The 13446-nt window shown below is 46.1% G+C and overlaps 3 protein-coding genes across 3 annotated transcripts; 1 reads left to right on the forward strand and 2 right to left on the reverse strand.

The window, feature by feature from the left end:
* Positions 1-1231: 1231 nt before the first annotated feature.
* Positions 1232-4221, reverse strand: F5Y00DRAFT_270347 (uncharacterized protein; the record flags this gene model as incomplete). Its single annotated transcript, XM_048012601.1, has 2 exons — positions 3473-4221; positions 1232-3422 (listed from the first exon to the last, which is right to left on the reverse strand). The coding sequence occupies exons 1-2, from the start codon at positions 3718-3720 to the stop codon at positions 1232-1234; spliced, it is 2439 nt and encodes an 812-aa protein (XP_047864294.1). The 5' UTR covers positions 3721-4221.
* A 3089-nt stretch (positions 4222-7310) lies between these two features.
* On the forward strand, positions 7311-10729 carry F5Y00DRAFT_92055 (uncharacterized protein). The gene is made up of 5 exons (XM_048014336.1): positions 7311-7943; positions 7996-8088; positions 8149-8813; positions 8874-9873; positions 9928-10729. The coding sequence occupies exons 1-5, from the start codon at positions 7811-7813 to the stop codon at positions 10593-10595; spliced, it is 2559 nt and encodes an 852-aa protein (XP_047864295.1). The 5' UTR covers positions 7311-7810; the 3' UTR covers positions 10596-10729.
* A 393-nt stretch (positions 10730-11122) lies between these two features.
* Positions 11123-13001, reverse strand: F5Y00DRAFT_239062 (chromatin modification-related protein EAF7-domain-containing protein). The gene is made up of 2 exons (XM_048008037.1): positions 12512-13001; positions 11123-12448 (listed from the first exon to the last, which is right to left on the reverse strand). The coding sequence occupies exons 1-2, from the start codon at positions 12933-12935 to the stop codon at positions 11682-11684; spliced, it is 1191 nt and encodes a 396-aa protein (XP_047864296.1). The 5' UTR covers positions 12936-13001; the 3' UTR covers positions 11123-11681.
* Between the last annotated feature and the right edge of the window lie 445 nt (positions 13002-13446).

Genomic DNA, 13446 nt, shown 5'->3' on the forward strand with positions numbered 1-13446 from the left:
ACTGCGGTTTAACAGGAAAGGTTACTAAGATGAAGTAGAAAGCTCTTGCAGGTTTCCATAGAGCTAGGTAGTATGTAGCAGTTTGCCCGCCGGGTGCCTGCCCGACTTGAAGTATTGGGGCATGATTTCTCAGCAATCATGCGCCGTCATGGTGGGGTTAAACGTGGCTCGGCACCTGCAAAATTCAGGTACAATGGGTACCTAATGTATTGTACCTATTGTACTTCTCAGAAGTACACCGGGTGTGGCGCATTAGTAAACTCTTCTTCACGTTTCCATAGAAATATCACCGCGACAATGTATTGTACCTACATATACGCGAACTTCTTTCAAAAAGGCAGTTTAAACTCAATTCATTTTCCCATTATTATATTAATTAGAAATGCATTATTTTCGACCTTGAGTACCCAGGTAGCTAAAACTCAGACCACGATTCTCGTCCCATGTGCTTAAGAGCAGTGAATCAACTTGTAAGAGTATGAGAACTACAAAACACCATGACTTAATCTTGTTCCACCTGTTGTATAAACCTCCTTATTACACATATGTCATTCATGTGCACCTTCAACAAGGAAACGAATAAATGTCTTATCACGTCTCCCGACCTGGTCAAGATTGAACTGAGACTGTTTGGTTTAAATTCACCTCATTGAGCCTTAGATTAACACTAGAAGCTAGAATGACAACCCATTTGCCCTTAGCTAAACCCCCCCTTCGCAGAAAAGCGTCTAGTATACGCACCCTACTCTCAACCCCTAGATCATTATATACCTTATCTCATATGTATAACTGACTGCTCCTTGCCTCAGTCCAGTATGCGTCAGCAGAACCCCAATTAAGCCCCCATTAAGTAGAGTCCTCAACTCATTTTATATATTCCATAAATCATCAATCGTGTGTCGTTGTGACGGGTTTCTCGTTTAATGAGCGTGAAAACCTCGGGGGTATCGAATAATTATGCTTCCTATATCATGCAAATGCTAGGTCCCTGGTAGAACCATCATTCCTATACCACCGTAGTGAGTGTGAAAATGAGTAAGCCTGTCTGCGCGCTGTTTCACTGTCCTTCCGATACCATTCCATGCTACCTAACACGTAGTTATTAAGGCGATATAATACTACGGCCGAGAAATCTAATTGGCCTGAAGGATGGATGCGAATCGAATATTTATAGGGTTTTTTTCTTCTCTTGGATTATTAGGCTAAAATATTAAGTATGTCTCTGAGCGCATCAGAGAAAGAATAATAATATAAGGGCGAGGATGGAATTAGACGTAGCTCCACCGTTCAAAACGGCGGGCGCTCCAGCTGTGGAAACTGGGTTTGGTGCTGTTGTGCTACCCGGTACTGTAGCAGGCGATGTTACAGTAGGCGTTGCCGTAGACGTGGTGCTGCCACTTGCTGACGAAGTAGGAGCAGGTGCTGGGGTCGAGTTAGATTCTCCACTGCTGCTGCTGATGCTTGTTGCACTCGACGTCTCAGTAGAGGTGCTAGCTCCCAAAGACGAGGAAGTGCCGATTTCTGAAGAGCTGAGAGAAGAAGACGTACTCTCTGAAAAGCCAGAAGATGTGCTTCCCGAAGAACCAGAAGAAGATATACCTCCCGTTGGTCTAGAAGTAGAGGAAGCTGTGCTCTCGGAAGAGCTGATATGAGCAGATGTTTCTGAAGAGCTGGAAGAAGAAAGAGAAGAGCCCCTCGACGAGCTTAGACTAAGAGACGCACTCGTAGAGAAGCTAGAAGTAGAAGAAGGCAAAAACGTGCCTTCTGAAGAGCTGAAAGAAGACGTACTCTCGGATATAGAAGAACTTTCGGCCGTAGAAGACGACGTTTCAGGCGTAGGAGACGACGTGGCCGAGAAAGTTGGTGTGTTTGAAACTACACCAGTCGCGGTATTTGGAGGAGCTCCACTACCCGTAGACCCTCTAGGAGTGCTTGTGACCTCTCCTTCAGGGGCACTTTGGCTTGAAGAGACAGGACTAGGGTTTTGTACATCGCAATAATGGAGCCATTGGTCCCAGCTGCTCTCTGCGTAGTTCTTAGTACCAGCTTTCCATCGTCCCTTGTTGTCTACAATGCACTTCTGGCAGACTTGACGATATCTCATGAATACAGAATCTGTCCTGCAAAGTTGGGGTACCTTTCCAGTACTCTGGGCCTCTAAAACAGCGTTATTGCAAGTGGAATAGCAAGTCGATGGTAACGTCTCGTCGCGCTTATTAAAAGCCAGGAATTTCCGCACTATCGCCGCTGGATAACCTGGATAACTCGGCTCTGGCGTGCTCGAGGGCGGGTATGCCGTTATACTCGTCTGTGATTCATAGTCGCCCGTAGAGGTCCAGGTTACGGTAGTTTTACCCGAGGTAGTTAGTAGGAGCGGTTCGGGCTTGGGAGGATCAAATATTCCATAGCTTAACCCGAAAGCTGGCGGTGCAAGGTTAAAGTAGCCATCCGTAGGAGGAAAGTACCCTGTTTCATTATCGCACCACTGGGCGGTGGCATAAATTGGTGCTGGTATACAATAGCTCTGGCTCTCGCACACGTATTGTTCATTCGGAAGATCAGGCCAGATACTACACCCATTCGGCTTTGGAGGAGAACAGACGGTTCCAGGTGGACATCCCCAAGTCAAGTCAGATGAGGCGTTGTAAGCAGGTACGTTGAAGCCGGGAGAGTTAGTCGCCGCGGGACAGACGGACGAAGTGACGGTTGTTGGAGGTACTGTAGTGGTAATATACTCCGGTACTATAGTAGTAATATATTGCGTCGTAATGAAGGATGTAGTACTTACCACCGAATCGGTAACTGAGATCTCCGAAACGGTGAGGAACGTAGTAGTAGATATTACAGTAACGAACGATGTAGTCTCTTCAGTTGCAGTCACGGTAGCTGTGTCTGTAGTTGGTGAAGCTGAAACAGACACAACAGTTGTCGTTAGCGTGTTTGTAGTTGCTGAAGCTGAAATAGACACAGCAGTTGTCGTTAGGGTGTCCGTGAGCGTCGACAGAATGCTTGTTGTATATACCGAGATAGTTGTGTAGGTTGACGTGCTGTATTCAGTCGTGGTCAATGTTCTGTCGGATATAACCGTAGTTGGGACCTCGGTTGTGAAGGTGAAAGTAGCCGTAGTCACAGTAGGTACGAGAGACGTATAAGTTGTCGTCGTGGTCTCTATATCAGTAAATGTAGCGGTCGTGGTCTCCTCGTCGGTAGTAGTGGTGATAATAGTCTGGTTATTAAAACGCGTAACAGACGTAGTAATGGTCCTTGAGTCGGTAACGGTCTCTGTATCTGTCTTTGTGTCCGTCTCTGTGTCCGTTACTGTGTCTGTTACTGTATTTGTCTTTGTGTCCGTGTCCGTGTCCGTTACTGTATCCGTCACCGTGTAACTATAACTGACAGTATCAAATATGGTAGTAAAGCCGCTTTACCAAGTGTTAGCTACATCGCTTCGTATATAGCCCATAGTACTTACTAGACTGTAGTAGTTTCCGTTTCGTAGCAGATCTCCGTCGTCGTCTCCGTAGCCGTCTTCGTCTTCGTAGCCGTCTTCGTAGCCGTCTTCGTAGCCGTCTTCGTCTTCGTGATCGTTTCGTAACAAGTTTCGGTAACTGTTTTCGGTTTACAGTAGGTCCAATGCGCTTCGGAGAGAGAAGCTTGCGCTCTTATGAGCCAAGATATGGCAATGACCGACAAGGCCCCAAACTGACGGACCAAAACCATTATAGCGCAGATGAGCTTTGTTAAATTGGTTGTCTGCGCCTCGGAATGTCAAATGAGCTCCGATTTTAGGATATGTCTTTGTAGCGAGCGTCCGTCCGTCTATAGCGAGCGACTCCTGTATCAAGAGCGTGGCGGTAAGTTGAAGGCGAAGGCGAAAACGACCGACGAGGTAGGTGATTTGGAGCTCTCAGCTTATATCTATAAGCAAAATAGATACTGGAGAGTACCTAAGCGACTCTGTGGGTTCCCTTCAGCTAAAATCCGAACAGCTGGGCGATATTTCTATGGGCTAACTAGCATGGGGTCTAGTAGACTTATCCCAAACGATTCTCTTATAGCTGAACTTCAACGAACGTCGTCGGCTCAGTAACAGGCAGCTGGCATACCTTCCTAGCTCAAGGCTAAGGCGTGTCCTAATTGCTTGTATAAAGAGCTGCTATCTACGAGAAACAGAGGTAGAAACGTGGTTCCATGAAAAAGAAAGCTACGGGGTAGCTCTAAAAGAGGGACAGCAGCATGGATAAGGCTGAGAGCGAGAGTGAACGGGAACAGCAATGTCAACACGAGCCATTGGAATCGACAGGTACCAAGCTTAGTTGCATATCAAGTACAGAATACGGACCAAGTCTGCATGCGTAAAATCCCCACGACAGTCGTGTGCAACCTAGTACCCCTGCGAAGAAGAAAAAAAGCCCGCCAGTTGCATCCCTGGACACGATTGTGTGGAGGAGGGTGCCGATGTATTGTACATCGAGGATTTGTACCACTACCCCGGACCGCCATATTCGAGTTCTTAGCTAGCCGTCGCAGTAAGTAAAATAGCCCAGAATCATCTGCTCCAGGTACTGATAGTCTGCCTTGAAACACCACGAGTGACAGTAGAAAATGTAGAGCTCAAAATTGCTAGGAAGGCGAATTGCAAGGTGACATACGTTATTGAATAAGAAACTAGAGCAATACAGAAAAGCAGACAAGCACAAAAGTAGGTACGTGACCGAGTCCGCAATAAGCGGAAGCGGATGCCTGGTCGAGGTATGCAAGTTAGCAAGGCATTTGAGGGAAGAGGCTCTTCTGCAACCAACAGAGAGCAGCCGCACAACGCATCTAGCTACAAACCAAGTACCTAGCCAGGGTCTAGACAAGGGACGATAACTGGTCTAGATACCGAGCGAGGCATGGATCAGGATACGAAGGCGGGGCATGTGGTGTATACCATCGTGCATTGCGCATTGTACACTATACAATATATGTAATAGTCTCTGTAGCCTCTCATTGAGGTAGGTAGTTGCCAAGCCCGAGATCGTGCGTGAGGCGGGTCTCTTGGGACGGTACTGCAGGGGTCCTTGAAGGATGAATGGACGGATTCAACGTTCACTGCATCTTGTCACGTCTTCCGGAGCCAACGGCAGCGTACCCTAGGGTGAAGACTGCGCGAAGACTACGCAGTACTATCGTTCGTGTGCCTTAGGTAGGATTGCCACTTGTTGATACCTAATAAGAGGCTTGTGAAAGCAGTACTCGCAGGACCGAAAGAAGACCGAGTATTGAATCTAGCCAATAGGGTGGTAATGTCATCATCTTTGCGAAAACATTAACAAGTTTAATAGACTTGCCGCTCGTTACACAAATCGGCGGTATCGAAGCCTCTCTTACCCCAAGGTCGCTATGTAGGTCGCCGAGGGATGGACGTACTTGGCTATTTTCCCGGTTTACAAGGCACGACTTCTTGTATTTAAAGCCAATGTCCCGCGATTATGGGAATCATGATAGATCCCCTCGACTCCTTTAATCAGCTATACTTCGGTAAGACGGAACGTACCTAGAGCCATAGTCGTATAATGATGAAATGCTAACATATCGGTGAGGTAATTGACAGAAATCACCTCACACGTATGCGTACTCCTCGTATAGAGGATTCTCAAGAGACCGCGAGGTGTGCTCGGACAACCTGGAAGGCCACACACGGGAGGTGCCCAATCTCGAAGAAGCCGGGCGGGGTAGGTTGAAATCTCGTCACGTACATACGGGTGTGTAGTACCCGTTGTACTGTCCCAACCATGCGGGATGGATCAGACGTTAGGTAGAATGTATCGTGGTAAGCTTACCTACCACGGAGATGGACTGGGTTGTAAGAATCTCTTTTGTGCAATGTTAGTCTGTCTGTCTGTCTGTCTGTCTGTCTGTACAACTGTGTAAGTTTATGAAGACTTTGATATGGCGGGGTCACGCTACCTGAATAACAATATTAATAAAAAATAATAATTAGAAATTAGCACGTAAAGAGCTTAGTATGGTGGTACAGTTGAAGTTATGGATTACCTAACCTTTGCGGTTTGGCTACTAATTGGACAGCCGTATTAGATAATAGATCCATAACGGGCACTACCTAAGGGACTGTAGTGGGATTACATAATATCAGCTATACTGAGAATTACTGGGCCTTACCCAGTAATACTAGATTCGAAAATATTTTCTCCACTTCATCTTTTCTCTCTTTACTATGTATGTAAGCACCTCCAACAAAGCGGAATCTTCGCCAAGGTTACAAGTTACTTTATTTTTATTGTGCTAATACAGGGTTACTTTTAGTTCCAGAGAGTTGGGAGAGCCAGTTATTGTCTCCCATACGGTCATACGAGTAAGACCCGAAGACTTGTCCCCAAGTCCGACATTTAGACATTTAGCCTGGTTTGCAGCTTCTTTCTTCTTTATTGGTTGGCGATATTCTTTCTAATCCAGAGTTACCAATATGACTCTGCCGACATCGAATACATTCCTACACGTTCTCCGTGAAAATGGCTAGCTACGTAGTAGGTAGTTGGGTATATGGTATGCGGATGGATCAACTCTAAATATGCGCGGACGAGTGTCCAAAGTTCCCCTCATTCTGATTTTGAAGTCGTATCGACAACTCACACTTACCTCGACCTAAACCAATACGGTCCTACCCACCCTGCCACAATCGAGCTTGTCTGCAGCGAGGTTATGACTTCGTCCAATGAGAATACAGCAATGACATTCTTACGTTATTTACATGCCAATGGAAAGAAGCTATCTTTCAAGGATTATTCTTACATGTGTGTCTCTTAATCTATGTCTTCGACGTTCCATTGGAAGCTACCCTGGTCGTCTTATCCAATGTTAGGACTATCGCACATTTTATTGACTCTTACGTACAGATTCTTCAATATTATCAGCTCCAATTCTTGCATTTTCTCTTGGAGTCAGCACAATTGCCGTATTCTCAGGTGTAACTACCATGGCTTAGTTACGTGCTATGTTACATGATAGTTCAGGACAAGAATAAATATGCTAATATGCCAATATTGATCGTTACTCTTACGCTTATTCTCGTCGACAGATAGGTACTATGTCACATCAAGCCGGTAGCATCAGGGGCCAAAGACAAGGCTGAGTCTTCGAGTGAGCTGACCTAGTCGGTCCAGTCTACCCGGCCACCCTCCACTGGTGGCCATGTGAATGCGGGAACGTCATTATCGGTTCGCGAACCTCTGCGGGAGAGAGGCAAATTTTAAGGCTCTTTGTCCTTCTAGTCATCTATTTAGATTGTTGCGCAACTATCAACCCTCCAATCACTACAGATAGGACCCCCCTTGGAGATTGTTTCTGCTTGGTATCACTTGACTGGCAAGATTCCAATAATCTGCCGCGAACCCGAGTAGCTTTGAGTGATCTTTTTGTTCCGTCACGTTCGGACTTTATTCTACCACGTTTTTACGCCCGTGGCCGCCGTGTGGGCCTTATTTGTTGGCTACTCTAGACAAAGGACGGTTCCCTTCAACCTTCCAGATTCGTCTTGGTCTTTATTTCCTCGGCCATCGCCTTACGCGATAAATCCCTTAGGTGTTAGCATCTCGGCAACCCAAACTCAAGGTTGTCATTGATTCTTAGTTCTATACTGTACCAAGTATTTCATTGTTGTGGTGACTTTGCCCCAAGTTGGTCTAATGGGTGTCCAACCCGCAAATTCAATCCCTGTCGCGAAATGAGCCTCACTCATATTTTCAATTCTCTCATCAACTAAACCGTTCGCCGTATTTCTCACAATCGGCAAATATAGCAACAAGACATGATGTATCGGTCTAGAATATCTTGGTTGGCCTTTGCCATGAGATGGCTGGCTGTATCTGTCCATGGCCAGCTTTCGGGATGGATGGAGAATCAACAGAACGCAACTATGTGTCTATGGGACATGTTTCGCAGTAAGACTTCCTATCATGGCCCGATTTATCACAGATGATTAACACTTTATAGTTGCTACGCTCGGAGATACAGTTTATATAGATGGCGGTCAAATATACTGGATCGCAGGTCTTACAGATGGTTCAGTAATGGAAGTGTCAGATGGTAAGGCGTACTACAGTATATCCTGCTCAAGTACGTTTTATTCTAACTAATAATATCTAGATAATCGTCTAGGTCGAATCTACAAGCTCAACTTTAGTACACCTTTCAACACGAGCACGAATTTCTCTGAAATTCTTACCCATGACCCCATAGCAACGGGCCCTAATGGTGACGCTGCAAACAATTTAGCTCCTAATTATTACGGCGGAGCACTACTCGGCAATGACCATGAATTCTTCACGTATGGTGGCTTATTAAGGGAAACCAGTCAATCGCCTCCAGATGCCGACGCGTTGGTCGAATATGTGGCGTCGATATACGGAGCCGATAAGCCTAATTACAATACAGGTATCTATTATGGAGAGCTTCCCGAAGGCATAACTCGATATGTTACGAATGGAGGTGCAGTCAGTGCACCGTCTGAGAATAAGGCATGGTATTTTGGAGGATATCGCTCAGAATCTTTTGGTCCAATTTACAGCGCTGGCCCTAGTGAAAATGTCACAGCGACGAATACGTCAAATTACCTTATCACTCTAGATATGGCCACTCAAACACAAGAGACTTGGGATAATACGACTCTCGGCCAACATACTCCAAGCCGTGCGGACCCTTCCGTGGTCTGGGTTCCTGTTGGGGAGCAGGGCATTCTAGTAGTATTGGGTGGTGTTACATACCCCGGCTACCTAAACCCCAATATGATCTCTACGAATGAGGCGCAAAGTGTAAGCACACTCATTCACTCATTTAGGTTTCTAGAAATATCATCACTAACTTGCTTATAGAAAAAGGACAGCCCAGGCTTCATGAAGAATATTGACATTTATGACGTTGCGAGCAAAAAATGGTATCAACAGCCAGCCGAAGGTAGTCCACCCCAGCTTGCAAGGGGATGCGCGGTAGTTGCCCCTGCTGAAGACTATTCAAGCTTCAATATCTACTATTATGGAGGGTATGATGGTCTTGATGATGGAGGGCAGTTTTACGATGATGTATGGATACTGTCGCTACCGTCGTTCATGTGGATGAAGGTATATTCCGGCACGTCCGAACATGGTCGGGCTGGTCATCAATGCGTTATGCCGTACCCGGACCAGATGATAGTAATCGGAGGCCGCCGGGCAAACACAGGCTCTGGTCCTCCTTTATGCCTCGACGGCGAGAACCCTGGAATTCTTCAAGTTTATAACCTCACAGAAAATCAGTGGATGGATTCATACGACCCGACCAGCTGGAATTATTATGGGGTTCCTCAGATGATTCACGCTATGATAGGGGGTGACGCCTCCGGTGGTGCAACAGTGACTGCCCCGGGTCCCTCGGGCTGGGAAGATCCTGAACTTGGGAAAGTCTTCGCCACTGCGTATCCCACGTCAAAATTAGTTACGCACTACCCTTACAGCTCTGTAGGCGCCAGCAACGATTCTCGAGGTGCGTACGAGGGCAATGGAGGAGGAGGCACGCCTTCTTGGTTAGCACCTGTATTGGGTGTAGTCCTTGGCCTTGTATTTGTCACGGCAGTCGTTGTTGGCATTATCCTGTATAGGAGACGGAAATATTTGAAAAAGAATGACAGCGAGCCCTCGACTGATGAAAACGGCAACAGGATCTTATCCTGGGTACAAAGCCAGAGCAATGGCAAGGCACCAACGGTCACTACTGACGACACCCGCACCCAGTACGACGAGTTGGAAAGTCGAGGCATTACACCTGCGCGGTCACCGCCCCGGCCAGAAATGGGAATCGTCACTGAGATGCCAGCAACGTGTATTGTAGAGCTCCCGGGTAAGTTCCAACGCTCGCTATGATAGCTGATTTACCTACTAACTACTTTTACAGATACCTCACCCCCAGTTGAATTGGCGGGAGACACGTATGCTAATTTGGGCATGGCACCTATTATCGGGATGAACGAGAAATCTCCTCTCGCCTCAAACCCGCAAACTCCTCACATTCCCTATCCCATCTCTACGCCGACAAGCCAAACCGGACTTAACTCAACCCATGAGCTCTCCACAGGCGTTAGCTCCGCTCAACCCCCGAGCTACACCCCTCAACGACCCGACTCTCCGCCCCTGGGCAACAATGACGCCCGTTTTGATTCTATCGCTAACGCCATCACCACCGACGTCCCTACAACCATGATTCCGAATGCTAGTGCGCCTACAAACCGGAAACAAGTTGTTAGTGGTGTAAGCGGCATCAGTGACCGCGAGATATCACACCTCCGGCAAATCAGCGGCGCATCGACAGACAGCCAACTCACGACATCGGCGCCGCCGCCGCCACCAGCTTCATCGCACCATATCATCGAGTCGACCGCGGAAGCAAGTCCCGCTGTTAGCCCTCCGAGCGTTCCAGGTGTAGATGGGACCCCCGAAGCTTCCGACTACGTGAGCGTACCTCAGTCCACAGCGACACTAGGTACAGCCAATTCAGGGAGTCAATCGCGGCAGAGCGTATTCCACGAGAATAAGGATGACCTAAATGAAGGCGAGAAGCGGTGATGAGTCGAAAGAACGTACTCTACTCTACCTTCGGTTGGAATCGTGGCCAGAATACACGGCCTAGAAAGGCACACGATGAGTTTAGGGGTACAAGATTAATATCAAAAATCACGCATATGGGCGGGAAAAGGAGAAGGCGGAAAACGTGTTTTTTTTTTTCAATGAAGTTTGACTACGCTGCTCAACTATAGATACCACGGCATGGAGGGAAAGGACGGGATACGCCGGACTGGAGTAGGAGGTTTAGAGCCAATGCTCCGTATATAACTACCAGAAGATGTCCCTAAGTAGGGACTCGACATTGGCATATATCATCTTGGATATAGGATGACTATAGGTACCTACCTTACCCAAGACACACAAATGGAAGCAAGGGGATGGATGTATACGGGTTCCGATGTGGAAATCACGGAATGATGCATGACATGAATTTTTACAGTATAGTACAGTATAGTGGTTGACGGGTCGATCAGTCGCTAAATCGATATTTCTAATGATAAACGTTAATTCAGTTGATCAGTTCCTTCGTTTGAATTGCTATAAACTACAGGTTTGAGAATAGCTTTTTATTATTATTATCATTCTTGTACTAGTCAGCACTCCGCCTAAGAGTCTAACCTACCTAGGGCAAATGGACCAAACAAGTAGTATACCATACTTGGCCGTAGTTCAATACGTTCCTAGACTATACGTACACTAGGACCTATACCTAGACACTGTCCATTACAAAGTCGGATGCGGTTACTTCCATGCTGTCTAGTAGCCCCTTGCTAGAATATCCTTTCCTTAGGCCCGTAGGATTTGCCTTCCATCTGTTTGTCGATAGTCCGCATGATCCGCTCGATAGTCATAGCATGTCTTGGCTTCCACAGCAAACATTTGGCAAATACGAGTAGTAGTTCCGTAACCAAAGGCCGCACTCTACCGCACGCCTGGCCCTATTGCGACAAAGACTTAGGTATTCAAAACAGCCCCTTCGCTTTCTCGGTAGCTCGTATCGCCGCGTTCGCTTCTATGATCCAAGCATTATTAAAGCCGGCTGCTTTGTGCTCGCTTATTATTGCGAAAAACGTGGTCAATGGGTTTTCAACCCTTCTTTCGGCCAGGTTTCCCTCGAGCTCGTCCACGGGCGGCCCGACCCCTGGTAGCGGCGCTCCCTCTACTGGATCTAGTAGTTGGAGCAGCATCGGCTTCTTCCTTCTCGCTTTCCTCTTCGTCTCCCTCTTCTTCGCTCTCGTTGTCTTCGGCTTCCTCGTCGTCTTCCTCAGGTTCTTCTTCGACGTCTGGCTCCACACTCTCTGCCTTCGCCTTCGCAGCAGCTCGTTTCTGGCTCCTAGCACCTCTTGCAGTTGGCCGACCCGCAGGACTACTGGGGAACGGCGTCTCCTGATCGGTGTCATCGATGGTACTGGACCTTCGCGTTTTGGTCGTGGTGCTACCAGCGACGCTCGCCGCATCGGTCGTAGCATCGTGACCGCCTCCTCTCGTGCTGCCACGTTTGCGCTTCCTACTAGAAACCGCGTGCTTTTCGTGAGCTTCCGCTTCTGCATCTGACGGGGCCGACTCTTCACCAGGTCCGGCTGCCGCGCGAGCCCACATGAGATCATGAAAGTCATCCGCAGGTAGTTCGAAATAATTGTACTTCTGTTCAGGAGGCTCCTCGTCTTGGCCTTCGGTTTCGCCCTTAACGTAGTCGAAGGCGTTATCGCGCTCGTCTATGGCATCCATATTATAGAAAAGCCGTAGTTTGGCCCATATACATGGTATGCGCGTGTGCGTCTCGACGTCTGGATCGAACCCATGGTTACGAAGATGTTCCGAAATGGATATCATGCGAAAGTGTTTATGAATCCCTGTAGACAATTAGATCGCAACGTTAGAGTACGATCTACAATTGCGCTGCATGTGGCACGTACCCGATGGTTTCCAGCGAATAACTGCTTTAAATAGGGAAGATTCCTGATCGTCGGTCCAGAGGTTGTTGAGGATTTCAGATGGCGGAGGTAAATTTAAATTAGGCTTGGAAGCTGTAGGAGTATCGGCGGCGCGAGGAGTATCAGCAGCTTGCGGCGTGTCGACATCCATAGCATCGTCGTCGCGCGCGGGAGTTGAGGATGCTTTTGGCGTTGATACCTCTGCCAACCCACCGGCCTTGGACTTCCTTTTAGGAGGCATATTCGTCCTCTTAAAAAGTATTGGTACAGCAGTTCTTCTGGTGTAACTTTGTTTTAATATAATAAAGCTCCCAACAGGTAGGAAATATACCGTAAAGTCAATACTTAGAAAAGTGAAACTGTTGAGTTTGAGTAACTTTCGATAACCAGGGTCCAAGCTGTACATACGAAGTAGTAGGTACGTACATAAGTCTTGCGCTAAGACAATCTGTGGCTTAGAAGATCGCGGGGCAGGCGCGGCAGAAAGGCGTTAAAAAAGGTGGCGCATCCACCTTAAACCATAACTTAACACCATAATTTTTCGTAAACCGCTTATTTACAATTTTTAATAATACATTAATTATATAATATATATATTAAAAATTTTATAAATAAATAATAAATTAAATTAAATTTAATTATATAATTTTTTTAATTTTTAATTATATAAAACGATATTATAATATTTTTTTAAAATAAAATTAAAAATATTAATTTTAAAATTTTTTTATAAATTGTAATTAAAGATATAATTAATTATTTAAAAAAAATAAATTAATAAAATAAATATAATAATATTTAAAAATATTTATTTTATATATTTAACGTTAAAAAATTTATTAATTATTAAATTTTTAATATTAATTAATAAAATAAAAATATATTTAACTTTAATAATAATAATAATAACTTTAATT

Source organism: Daldinia vernicosa (genome assembly GCF_022497035.1).
Source record: "Daldinia vernicosa strain CBS 139.73 unplaced genomic scaffold F5Y00scaffold_27, whole genome shotgun sequence".
Classification (NCBI taxonomy): domain Eukaryota; kingdom Fungi; phylum Ascomycota; class Sordariomycetes; order Xylariales; family Hypoxylaceae; genus Daldinia; species Daldinia vernicosa.